This window comes from Paroedura picta, chromosome 10 (assembly GCF_049243985.1).
Source record: "Paroedura picta isolate Pp20150507F chromosome 10, Ppicta_v3.0, whole genome shotgun sequence".
Taxonomy (NCBI): Eukaryota; Metazoa; Chordata; class Lepidosauria; order Squamata; family Gekkonidae; genus Paroedura; species Paroedura picta.
This window is the reverse complement of record NC_135378.1, coordinates 1,264,309-1,277,500: the sequence shown is the minus strand read 5'-3', so window position 1 is coordinate 1,277,500 and position 13,192 is coordinate 1,264,309. Positions and strand designations below refer to the sequence as shown.

The window sequence follows — 13,192 nt, the reverse complement described above, 5'->3', positions numbered from 1 at the left end:
TAGCTGAGAGCTCTGAGAAAAGGTGATCCACTGGAGAAGGAAATGGCAAACCACTCCAGTATCTTTGCCATGAAAACTCTATGGACAGTTCCAAAAGGCAAAACCATATGACGCCGGAAGATGAACCCCTCAGGTTGGAAGGTGTCCAATATGCTACTGGGGATGAGCAGACGGCTAGTACGAGTAGCGCCAGAATGAATGAAGCGGCTGGGCCAAAGCCGAAAGGACGCTCAGCTGTGGAAGTAACTGGTGGCGAAAAGACAGTCCGATGCTGTAAAGATTTTTATTCCTTAGGAACCTGGAACGTCAGATCCATGAATCAAGGCAAGCTGGACATGGTTAAACAAGAGATGACAAGACTGAACATCGACATTTTAGGAATCAGTGAACTCAAATGGACAGGAATGGGTGAATTTAATTCAGATGACCATCAGGTATACTACTGTGGACAAGAATCTCGCAGAAGAAATGGAGTAGCCTTCATAATCAATAAGAGAATAGGAAAAGCAGTCTTGGGATACAATCCCCAAAATGACAGAATGATCTCAGTTCGAATCCAAGGCAAACCATTCAACATCACAGTAATCCAGGTCTGTGCCCTAACCACTGCTGCTGAAGAGGATGAAGTTGATCAGTTCTATGAAATCAAAATCACAAGATGTCATAGTCCCATTGTATACGGCACTGGTCAGACCACACCTGGAGTACTGTGTGCAGTTCTGGAGGCCTTACTTCAAGAAGGACGTAGATAAAATTGAAAGGGTACGGAGGAGAGCGACAAAGATGATCTGGGGCCAAGGGACCAAGCCCTATGAAGATAGGTTGAGGGACTTGGAGCCTGGAGAAATTTTTCACAGAGTAGTTCAGCAGTGGAATAGGCTGCCTAAGGAGGTGGTGAGCTCCCCCTCACTGGCAGTCTTCAAGCAAAGGTTGGATACACACTTTTCTTGGATGCTTTAGGATGCTTAGGGCTAATCCTGCGTTGGGTTGGACTAGATGGCCTGTATGGCCCCTTCCAACTCTATGATTCTATGATTCTATGATTCTATCCCCACCAACAAACTGCAACCAAACATCCACATCATCAAGCACTCCAGCTGTTTTCCCTTCGCCCAAGTTACTCCCTGATAAGATACAGAGCTCCAGAGATGAAATTTCAATCTTCCAGCCAATGGAGTGTGAACCTGTGAAAAACAGCCCATCTTCATGGAAACAGTCCTCCTCAAATGGACTCCCCACCAAAAATGGATGTGTTTTCTCAAATTCAATTGGAGAATTAGATAAATTTTCAAACTCGGACTGACTGTTAAAGATACTATCTTGGAACTTGGGGGGATGGCGGAACAAATTCTATGATCCTGAATTTTCAAAAAATTTAAGTGGTTACTATATTCTTTTTTTACAGGAAACCTGAATCCAAGATGCAATCTCTGTATCTCTACAGGGTTTTCAGGCGTTTGCCACACCGGCAATCAAAGTCCACTGTAAGGGCCGGGGCAGTGGCAGTCTGGCCATCCTTTTAGCGGTTGACTTAATAGCAGAGGTTCAGATCCTGGAAAGCAGCTGCCCAAATTACATCCAAGCATTACTGATTAAGGACCCACATCTCGGCAACCTCCTGTGCATCAATGTATATGTCCTTCCAAAATTCTCACTGTCACAGGATAAAGGGAGACTTTGGGACCAACTTTCCCACACACTGGAAACCCTTACGTCTCAGTTTCCTAATGCTCAAATAATTATGTGTGGTGATTTTAATGCCAGAATTGGTCCTGGTCATTCTGACTCTAAGGCAGGTTAACTCTCAAATTGCGGAGCACACGTGTCTTTTAGAACGACACTCACAAGACCCTATAATTAATAAGCCTCGTCTAAAACTATTGGAGTTGCTCTCCTTGTCTAACCTTTATGTCTTACATGGCACTAAGTTTGACAAGTCTGGTGGTTCCTTCACATATTTATCCTCCTGTCCTGCTAGCTCTATAGATTATATAGCAGTTTCACCTGCTTTACTGACAGAGGTGGTCTTTTTTGAAGTGGGTAACACTCCTTTAAGTGATGACTGTCCTCTACAGGTCGTACTTAAATATAATAGCAGCATTCTTTTACCTCCAATTTCTGAACTTGCTGGAGGCATATTTCCTGGCTATAGGAGGCTGAAATAGTCAGAGCAGGTACAAAACAACATAGCTCAAGCTCTGACTAGTGATGACCTTAAATCCCTGCATTCAGCCCTTTTACAGCCTGGCCATGACGCCATAGAACACTACGACAAAATCATTAGCTTGATCAAACCTCTGATTATAAACAATAAACCTTTAAAGCCATTATCCTACCCTAATAATGGCTGGTTTGACCAAGAATGTAAAACCTTCAGGAAAAAGCTAGTCAAATGTATGAGGCTGACCCATCATAGTAGAGAGGATGACAGGATGTTAGAGCTCATCAGATTAAGATCCCAATATAAGAGTCTCCTCAAAAGCAAGAAAGCTGACTATGCTAAACAGATGTGGAACAAACTAAATCTGGCAGTAAAGGAGAAAAATGAGTCTCAATTCTGGAACCTTGTCTCTTTCGGGCTGGCAAAATCACCCCAACAGGTTGAAGCCCAAATATCTGGAAACACTTGGTTCACATATTTTTCAAAAGCTTTTGGAGCCTGGCCACGTTCTCCACCATCCACAGAATCAAATACCCAGGCTATTTCCATTGATTCTCTAAATTTACCAGCTTGGCCCCCAGTCACAGAGGTTGAAGGCAGAGGCCTTATTACAGCCTCCAATAAATCACCTGGAATAGACCTGATTCCACCTGATTTATTCAAAGCATTCCCTAACTGGTGGGCCCCAGCCTTAGCCAGGGTCTTTACTCAGATAAACGAATCAGGCATTTTCCCCAATGGCTGGAAGATGAGCATAGTGGTTCCTATCCACAAAAAAGGCAACAAGATCCACCCACAAAACTACCACCCCGTTAGTTTACTAAATATTGCATCTAAACTTTATGGAAAATTCCTCCTACATAAACTAGAGGATTGGGCTGCTGACAACCATATCTTACACCCACTCCAAGCAGGATTTAGAAGAGGCCATTCTACCATGGACCACTTCTTCTTCTTCTTCTTCTTCTTCTTCTTCTTCTTCTTCTTCTTCTTCTTCTTCTTCTTCTTCTTCTTCTTCTTCTTCTTCTTCTTCTTCTTCTTCTTCTTCTTCTCTTTAATTATGAATTTGACTTCTTGGTTTTTTAGGTAAAGAGATGTGAATGTTTCCCCTTCTTTGTTAGGAGCTGTCTGCCCGGCTCTTGTCTGTTGATAGTGAGGATCAGCTAATAGTGGTGACGTTCTGGACCTTTGAAGAAATCTGCAAGTTTGAAACCTACTATTCCCTAGGTAAAGTATCTTCACCTATGCAGAAAAAGTCCAATAGTTATATATATCCCCCATGTCTGACTAATACTAGACATATTTTCAAAGCTACCTCCAAGTTAAAGAATTAAATAATGTAAGCATTTCCTAATTAATGATGGGATTAAAAAGTGTGTTATATATCTGAGTTTAGGACCCCTCCTCCAGATCGGACTCAGCCCAGCCCACTCCCAGGAGCTCTCTCGTCCACTCCCCCGTTTCCCCAGGCCATGACCCCTGGGAACTGATTTCCTCACTTTAACGCTGGGCAGATAACACAGACTGAGTCAACACACTCGGCAGAGGACAGCCAGAGGACAATGCATTCGATTTAGGGCTTTACCTGGATTTAGGTTCAACCTGAAGTTTGAAATCAGAACTGAAGCAAATCACAAAAGGATGCAAATTCCATAAGAGGTTCCTAGTTTCACCAAACTATGCAGTGGAATAGACCCCAGTCCCTACTGATTTTTCCAAGTGACACTCTGATTGAGTGTAGTGCAACTCGGTTGCCCATGTTGAAAGGCCCTCTCGAGCAACAAGAATGGGGGCCATCCTGACATTCTCAGCCATGTTGTTCCATACAGTGGAGGCTGCAGCTGAGAACGCACCTGCACAGGCAGTTGATATACCATTGAATCCTAGCGTTAGAAGGGGCCATGCAGGTCATCTAGTCCAGCCCCCTGCTCAATGCAGGGTCAGCCTAAAAAGCTTTCAGGATAAGGATCTGTCCAGCCACTGGTTGAAGACAGCTTGAAGTGAGGGGGAGCTCCCCACCTTAGGCAGCCCATTCCCCTGCTGAACTAGACTCATAACATCCTAGAATGGGAAGGGGTCACACAGGCCCTCAAGTCCCACCCCCTGCTCATTGCAAGATCAGCCTCAAGCATCCAGGAGAAGGATCTGTCCAGCAGCTGCTTCAAGATGCCCAGTGAGGGGGAGCTCCCCACCTCCTGAGGCAGCCCATCCCACTGCTGAACTAGACTCACACAATCCTAGAGTGGGAAGAGGCCACACAGGCCATCTAGTCCCACCCCCTGCTCAGTGCAGGATCAGCCTCAAGCATCCTGGATAAGTAACTGTCCATCCGCTGCTTGAAGACCACCAACAGGGAGCAGCTCAGCACCTCCTTAGGCAGCTGATTCCATGGCTGAACACCTTGGACTGTGAAAACTTTTTCCTGAGGTCTAATTGGTACCATTCAAGATATAGTTTAAATCCATCAAGAAGATGAAGAAGAGTTGGTTCTTCTATGCCGCTTTTCTCTACCCGAAAGAGTCTCAAAGTGGCTTCCAATCGCCTTCTATGTCTATCACATGCTGCGAGATAGCATCCTCATTGATCAGCTTGGGGAGACTAAATACCTCTCTGCCTTGGATTTGACAAAGGGATATTGGGAGGTATTCGTGGTGCCAGGGGATAAAGAGAAAATGGACTTCAGCACCCCACAGACTCTTTCACTTGAAGCAGATGCTGTTTAGCCTCCATGGGACCCCGGCCACATTTCAACGCCTCATGGACCGGGCCTTGGCCCCCTGCCGGGGGTTTACGATAGCCTACATTGACGACAAAGTCATTCCCCAGATTGGGGAACTGTGCTAAGGGCCAAACCACCTGGCCATTATGATGGGGGATCCCTGACTCTGCTCACCTTTCCTACAGCCATTTAGCAGCTGCCTCTGTAAGCCCTACAAGACCCAATCTGGATGGGGACCTTGCCACTGCAGGGGGAGGGACTCCAGCTTCACCCCCTGGTAAACTTTTCCTGACATGAAATGGACCAGGGAGCGGGTTTCCCACCATTGTGCGTGGAACTGCATGTGTGGGAAGGTCAGCCCTGCCCATGGCCAACGAATGAGTGCGGAAGGGAGAGTGCGGTGCTGAAGTTCAGAACCGTGATTATACTGCCTGGCCGCTTACGTCATTGCTGCCATTAAATAGTTTATGCTAAATAATAGTAGTAGTTTTATGGTGAAAAATATCTTTGGCAGGGCTTTTAAAGCATTGCATGGAGAATCTGTTGCTTGATGACTATTTCTGGCTTTTTACACAAGAGGAGGAGGAAGCAGCTGAGATTGATGTCTGTTTGAATGAAGAATGCCTAGATACGATATCCCGGGAACTCTTAATTCAGGAGGGTAAGTAGAGCTGTGCTACTAACATGGTCAGGAAACAGTTTTTACTATATTTATTAAGCGTTGTAAAGCTGCTGTCCTAAGAAACGGAGCAAAAGGGGACTTGCTTCTGAATTGTCCACCTTAAGATGGCTCTCCAGCTGTTGCTATCCAGCAAATTGATTGAAGAGCTTTATTTTAAGTGTAGATTTTATTTAATCAGAATTTCTTTTTACAAGAAACAGGAGTAGATTCTACAGTTTCATTTGGAGTATGAATGTGAATATTAAGTTGATATACAACAATATATCTTATATAATTTTTTTGAATTACGGTCTCCTCAAGTCTGTATTTCCCTTGTTTACATATAGCTCAGATAAATCAGTTAATTTTTTCCATCCCACTTCATCAATCAATATATTCTAATACTAAACACAGAAACTCCTGGAAGCTGCTAACAGCTTTGCAGAGTCGGGGGCGGACCTTGCTTGCGTGACCGAGACCTGGGTGAGGGAGGGGGAGTCGGTGGCCTTGAAAGAACTGGCCCCCCCAGGATTCTCGGTCCTACACCAATCTCGGACCCGTAAGAGGGGAGGGGGGGTGGCAATTCTGGCCCAGGAGACTCTCGCCTGCAGGGCTCTCCCAGTGCCGGAAATCAGTGGACTGGAGTGTGTCGGTATTGGGTGGGGCTCGGTCGAGAGCACGGCCATCTGGCTGGTATACCGTCTGCCCAACGCGCCACCAGATGCCCTGCCCCGCCTGCTGGAGGCGGCGGCCGCCTGGGTGTTGCAGTTCCCTAGGCTCTTAATCCTGGGTGACTTCAATGTCTATGCGGACTCGCCCACTTCAGGACTTGGTGGGGACCTGGTGTCATCCATGGCGACACTAGGGCTCTCGCAATTTGTTGCCGGTCCCACTCATCACGCCGGCCACACGCTTGACTTGATTTTCGGTGCCGGGATAGAGGTGGTTCTGGAGCCAGCTTTGGCCGTGCCTGCGGGCCCGGCTTGGGATGCCACCCCCTCCTCAGTTGGGCGGCGGGCGCACTTTTGCCCGCCCGCGGAGACTCATGGATCCAATTGGTTTCCAGAATGCTCTGCGGGACCCGATGCCTCCTGGCAACTCACTGGCGGCATTAGTAGAGGACTGGCAGTCCTGTCTGACAGCCGCTATAGATGAGATTGCCCCTAAGCGTCCTCTCTGCCCTTGACTCAAACGGGCCCCCTGGTACACGGGGGTGCTCCGGGAAAAGAAGAGGGAGGTGAGACGACTAGAGCGAGTGTGGCGGAAGACTCGCGACGAAGCTGCAAGAACATCTTATCGCACGCTTATGAGGGCGTATGAGATGGCGGTGAAAGTGGCGAAGCGAGAGTTCTTTGCCACGGAAATCGCGTCCGCAAGCTCTCGCCCGGCCCAATTATTTAGGGTAGTTAGATCCCTTACTGCCCTTCAGGGGCGCCAAAATATTAGTCAATTGGCACTTGGCTGCGAGGCATTAGCGAGCTTTTTTGCGGATAAAGTCTTGTCGCTTCGCCATGACCTTCCTGTCACAATTAATACAGTAAACGAACTGGAGACCTGTTGGCCGTCTTTGGCAGCGAGGTTTGATGGCTTCAGACGGCTCTCTTCTTCCGAAGTGGACAAGTTGCTGGGGTCGGTCAGGGCGACCACCTGCCCCCTTGATCCCTGTCCCTCTTGGCTTCTCAAGGGGAGTAGAGAGGGGATAGGAGGCCAACTCAGGGATATTATCAACCTTTCCCTGAGTTCCGGGGAATTCCCTGAGCGGCTGAAGGAGGCAGTGGTTCGCCCTCTCCTGAAAAAATCAACGCTGGACCCGCAGGACCCTGCCAACTACCGCCCGGTGTCGCACCTAGCGTTCCTGGGCAAGGTGGTGGAAAGGGCTGCGGCGGACCAGCTCCTAGCTTTCTTGGATGAAACTTCGGCACTCGATCCATATCAGTCTGGCTTCCGCCCTGGCCACGGGGTGGAGACGGCGTTGGTCGCTTTGCTGGATGATCTCCGTCGCCAGCTGGATAGAGGCGGGTCAGCCGTGCTGGTCCTTCTGGATCTGTCGGCTGCTTTCGACACCGTGGACCATGAGATATTGGGCCACCGCCTCACCGGTACGGGGATACGGGGTACAGCCTTGCGCTGGATACGCTCCTTCCTCCAGAACCGGACCCAGAGGGTTGCAGTGGGGGATGAGCTCTCGCGCCCTTATGGACTCCCTTGTGGGGTCCCACAGGGCGCGGTTCTCTCCCCCACACTATTTAACATCTTCATGCGCCCTCTGGCCCAGCTGGTACGGAGTTTTGGGTTGGGCTGCCATCAGTACGCTGATGACACCCAGCTCTATCTCCTCATGGACGGCCAACCAGACTCCCCCCCGGAACCATTCGCCAGATGTTTGGAAGCAGTGACAGAATGGTTTGAGCAGAGTCGCCTGAAACTCAACCCCTCCAAGACGGAGGTCCTGTGGCTGGGAAGTAGGGGGCGGGAACAGGAAGCGCATTTACCCACCCTGGCAGGGGCGCATCTTACCATCGCGTCCCAGGCCAGAAACTTGGGTGTGACCATTGATGCCTCCCTGACTATGGAGGCGCAGGTCAGGAAAGTAGCCTGCCAGGCATTTTTCCATCTTCGCCAAGCTCGGCTACTAGCGCCCTACCTGTCCCCCGAACACCTGGCCACTGTGATCCATGCAACGGTCACCTCCAGATTAGATTTCTGTAACTCGCTCTACGCGGGCCTATCCCTGTCTCTGATCCGGAAACTCCAGCTGGTACAAAATGCAGCCGCTAGGGTCCTCACCGGCACACCTTGGAGGGCCCACATCCATCCTATGCTGAGGCAGCTGCACTGGTTACCAATTGCTGTCCGGATCCGGTTCAAGGTTCTGGTTTTAACCTTTAAGGCTTTACGCGGTCTGGGACCCACATACCTGAGGGACCGCCTAGTGCCCTATGCCCCCCGCAGGGCTCTGCGCTCTGCGAGTGAGAATCTTCTGGTCGTTCCCGGCCCTAGGGAAGCACGCCTAGCCTCGACCAGGGCCAGGGCCTTTTCGGTCCTGGCCCCCACCTGGTGGAATGAGCTCCCGGGTGAGCTGCGGGCCCTGCGGGACCTTTTAACGTTCCGCAGGGCCTGCAAGACGGAGCTCTTCCGCCAGGTCTATGGTTGAGGCTGGGGCTGCCGGGGTACATCGACTGCTCTCCCCCGGGCTTCTTGAACATCGTTGACCTCCTTCTCCTCCACCCCCCCTTTTTTTAGGAATGGGGGTAGGAAGGGGATCTTATTATTGTGCTGCCATGTTGTGACATTTTAAAGTCTTTTAATGGGAGTTTTAATGGGTTTTTTAAGACATTGTAACCCGCCGCGAGCCATTTGGGAGTGGCGGGAAATAAATCGAAATAATAATAATAATAATAATAATAATAATAATAATAATAATAATAATAATAATAATAATAATAATAATAATAATATTTAACAAGTTCACTATACATTTTCATACTGCTTGGTACCTTAATAATGTACATTTGGGGTTCAGTGTAAATCTGATTTTCAGTATCTTTTGTATTTCATCATGAATCATAATCCAATATTCCCTTAGAATCATAGAATCATAGAGGTGGAAGGGGCCATACAGGCCATCTAGTCCAACCCCCTGCTCAACACATGATCAGCCCAAAGCATCCTAAAGCATCCAAGAAAAGTGTGTATCCAGCCTTTGCTTGAAGACTTCCAGTGAGGGGGAGCTCACCACCTCCTTAGGCAGCCTATTCCACTGCTGAACGACTCTGACTGAGAAAAACGTTTTCCTGATATCTAGCCTATATCGTTGTACTTGAAGTTTAAACCCATTACTCCGTGTCCTTTCCTCTGCAGCCAGCAGAAACAGCATCCTGCCCTCCTCCAAGTGACAACCTTTCAAATACTTAAAGAGGGCTATCATGTCCCCTCTCAACCTCCTTTTCTCCAGGCTGAACATTCCCAAGTCCCTCAACCTATCTTCATAGGGCTTGGTCCCTTGGCCCCAGATCATCTTTGTCGCTCTCCTCTGTACCCTTTCAATTTTATCTACGTCCTTCTTGAAGTAAGGCCTCCAGAACTGCACACAGTACTCCAGGTGTGGTCTGACCAGTGCCGTATACAATGGGACTATGACATCTTGTGATTTTGATGTGATGCCTCTGTTGATACAGCCCAAAATGGCATTTGCCTTTTTTACCACTGCATCACACTGCCTGCTCATGTTTAGTTTACAATCCACAAGTACCCCAAGGTCTCGTTCACACACAGTGCTACCTAGAAGCGTATCCCCCATCCAGTAGGCATGCTTTTCATTTTTCTGACCCAGATGCAGAACTTTACACTTATCTTTATTAAATTGCATCTTGTTCTCATTTGCCCATTTTTCCATTGTGTTCAGATCTCGTTGAACTCTGTCTCTATCTTCCGGAGTATTTGCCAGTCCTCCCAATTTGGTGTCATCGGCAAACTTGATGAGTAGTCCCTCCACCCCCTCATCTAGATCATTAATAAATATGTTAAAAAGTACCGGGCCGAGCACCAAACCCTGAGGTACCCCGCTACTCACCTCTCTCCAGTCTGATGAAACACCATTGACAACAACTCTTTGAGTGCGGTTCTCTAACCAATTCCCTATCCACCTAACGATCTGAAAATCCAGATTGCAGTCCTTCAACTTATCCATCAGAACATCATGGGGAACCTTGTCAAAAGCTTTACTAAAATCCAAGTAAATGACATCAACCGAATATCCCCGATCCAGCAAACCTGTTACTTGGTCAAAAAAGGAAACTAGGTTGGTCTGGCAGGACCTGTTGGAGACAAATCCATGCTGACTTCCTTGGATCACCAAATTGTCCTCCAGATGTTTGCAGATCGCTCCCTTTAATATCTGCTCCATTATCCTCCCCACAACAGAGGTCAGACTCACTGGTCTGTAGTTTCCCGGGTCATCCTTCCTCCCTTTTTTGAAGATCGGAATAACGTTTGCTCTTTTCCAGTCCTCCGGGACATCTGTCCTTAAAGACGTTCCGAAGATGATGGACAAGGGCTGTGCAAGTTCTCTGGAAAGTTCTTTGAGTACTCTCGGGTGCATTTCATCTGGACCAGGGGATTTGAACTTATCCAGTGCAGCTAAATGCCTCTCGACCACCTCTCTATCCATGTTAACCTGCCACCCAGACACTATCCTTTGGCTACAGCCATCTCTAGATGTGCCTAAACACTTTGACCTGTGGGAAAAAATAGATGTAAAATAGGCACTAAGCCTTTCTGCTTTCTCTGCATCTTTCGTTAGAGTTTGTCCATCCGCACCCAACAGCGGGCCTATTGCCTCCTTTACTTTACGTTTGCTCCTCACGTAACTGAAAAATCTTTTCTTGTTACAATGGGCTTCCCTGGCCAATCTTAGTTCACTTTCAGCTTTGGCTTTTCTGATGATTGATCTACAGTGCCTAGTAACCTGTAGGTACTCTTCTTTAGAGCTCTGTCCTTCCCTCCATTTCCTGAACATTTTCCTTTTCTTTCTTAGTTCCTCTTGAAGTTCTCTGTTCATCCAAATAGGCTTCTTAGAGCTCCTGCAGTGTTTTCGTATTTCTGGAATAGTCATTGATTGAGCATGCAATAGCCCTTGTTTGAGTAGCGCCCACCCTTCACATGCTCCCTTCCCTTCCAGCATTCTTGTCCATGGTATGACACTCATCATGTATCTGAGTTTATTAAAGTTTGCCCTACGAAAATCCAACATCCGCGTCTGGCTACAAGCTTCCTTGGTTCCCCATCTCAAAAGGAATTCTATGAGGACATGGTCACTTCCCCCTAGGGTCCCCACCTCCTTCACCTCATCCACCAACTCTTGCCTGTTGGTCAGTATTAAGTCCAATATGGCTGAACCTCTTGTGGGTTCATCTACCATTTGATAAATGAAATTGTCAGCCAGGCAGGTCAGAAACTTGCATGACTGAGGACGCTTCGCAGAGTTTGTTTCCCAGCACACATCTGGGAAATTGAAGTCACCCATGATGACAAGGTCCTGCCGTTTGGATATTTTCTCAAGCTGCTCACAAAGTGCAGCATCCACATCCTCTCGTTGGTCAGGCGGTCGGTAGCAGACACCAACCACCACACTGTTTGTTTTCCCCTCGCTTATTTTCACCCAGATGCTTTCCACTGTAGATATGCTCTCCTTCACTAGAATTTCCTGACAGGTAAGCCCTTTCTTCACATACAGTGCCACTCCTCCACCTCTTCGATCTATTCTGTTTTTTCTGAACAGTTCATATCCATCCACCATTACATTCCAGTCATGAGAATCATTCCACCAAGTTTCTGTGATGCCTACTAGATCATACCTTTCCATCAGCATGAGAAGTTCCAGCTCTTCCTTTTTATTGCCCATGCTTCGGGCGTTAGTATAAAGACATCTGAATCCTTTTACTTTTGGTTCCCTATGAGCTGGCCTTGCCGGTTGGGCTGCCTCCGATAGTTTTCCTTCCATACACTCCCTATGTTGATCGTCTCCTTCCCCTAGTGGCTTTAGTTTAAAGCTCTCCTGATGAATCTCCCCAGGTTCCTGCCAAACACATTCTTCCCCAGTTTCGATAAGTGCAGTCCATCAGGTGCTAGTAGGCCTTCCTCAAGAAAGCCTATCCCATGGTCCCAGAAACCAAATCTCTCCTGCCAGCACCAACTACACAGCCAGTGATTCACCTCCATTATCTTCCTCTCCCGACGCATTCCTCTTCCCTTGACAGGCAAGATTGAAGAGAATACCACTTGTGCCCCCATTTGCTTGAGCTTCCTTCCCAGATCTTGATAGTCTTTTTTAATAGGAGCGATGGTATTCAGGGACACGTCATTCGTTCCCACATGGACCATCACAAATGGGTAGCGATCCGTAGATTTGAGGAGTTTGGGCAGCCTTTCTGAAACATCTTTAATTTTCGCCCCTGGCAAGCAACACACCTCTCGGGTTAGGGGGTCGGGCCCAGCCACATGGCGATCCATTCCTCTTAGCAGGGAGTCTCCAATTACCAGTACTCTCCTTTTTTTTTTCTTCTCAACTCCATTTCCTTCTGTCCCCGTGGCCTCTTTCCTTTGTCTTAGAGTTTGTTTTGGGACCTCTTCCCTTGTTGACCCTTGCACCTCCTCTGCAAGGGCCTGAAATCTATTCTGGAGCTCCAAAGGCCCCGAGAACTGTCTCGCCCTTCGCCGTTCACTCTTTTTCTGAACTGCCTGCAGAGGCTCCCTATTGTGGTCAATCTCCTTGTCCTCTTCAGGACTGGTTGTATTCTCTTTATTCTCTTTATTCCATGTTGCAGAGCTCTGGACTACGAACTCCTCCCCTTTCTTACTTTGGGTCAGAGTAATAATTCTGTTTTCTAGTGCCCTAATCTTTTCCTCCAAAAGTCTTACCAGCTTACACTTGGGGCATTGTGTTTAGATCTTGTTGAACTCTGTCTCTATCTTCTGGAGTATTTGATAGTCCTCCTAATTTGGTGTCATCTGCAAACTTGATCAGTAGTCCTTCCACCCCCTCTTCTAGATCATTAATAAATATGTTAAAAAGTACCGGATTGAGCCCCGAGCCCTGAGGTACCCCGCTACTCACTTCTCTCCAGTCTGATAAAACACCATTGACAACAAC

General features: G+C 47.8%; 1 protein-coding gene across 6 annotated transcripts in view; it reads left to right on the top strand.

Annotated features, from left to right (window-relative positions):
- Window positions 1-13,192, top strand: part of SH3TC1 (SH3 domain and tetratricopeptide repeats 1) — a 68,237-nt gene that overhangs the window by 6,919 nt on the left and 48,126 nt on the right. For 2 of the 6 annotated variants that reach the window (XM_077301779.1, XM_077301782.1), the window contains exons 3-4: window positions 3,283-3,388; window positions 5,395-5,541. The exons of 1 other annotated variant lie outside the window; for it this stretch is intronic. In XM_077301779.1, coding sequence (XP_077157894.1) covers window positions 3,283-3,388; window positions 5,395-5,541 — 253 coding nt within the window. Of the gene's footprint in view, window positions 1-3,282; window positions 3,389-5,394; window positions 5,542-13,192 lie in introns of those variants that run through there. 3 more of the 6 variants (XM_077301785.1, XM_077301783.1, XM_077301781.1) reach the window with 2 other exon arrangements.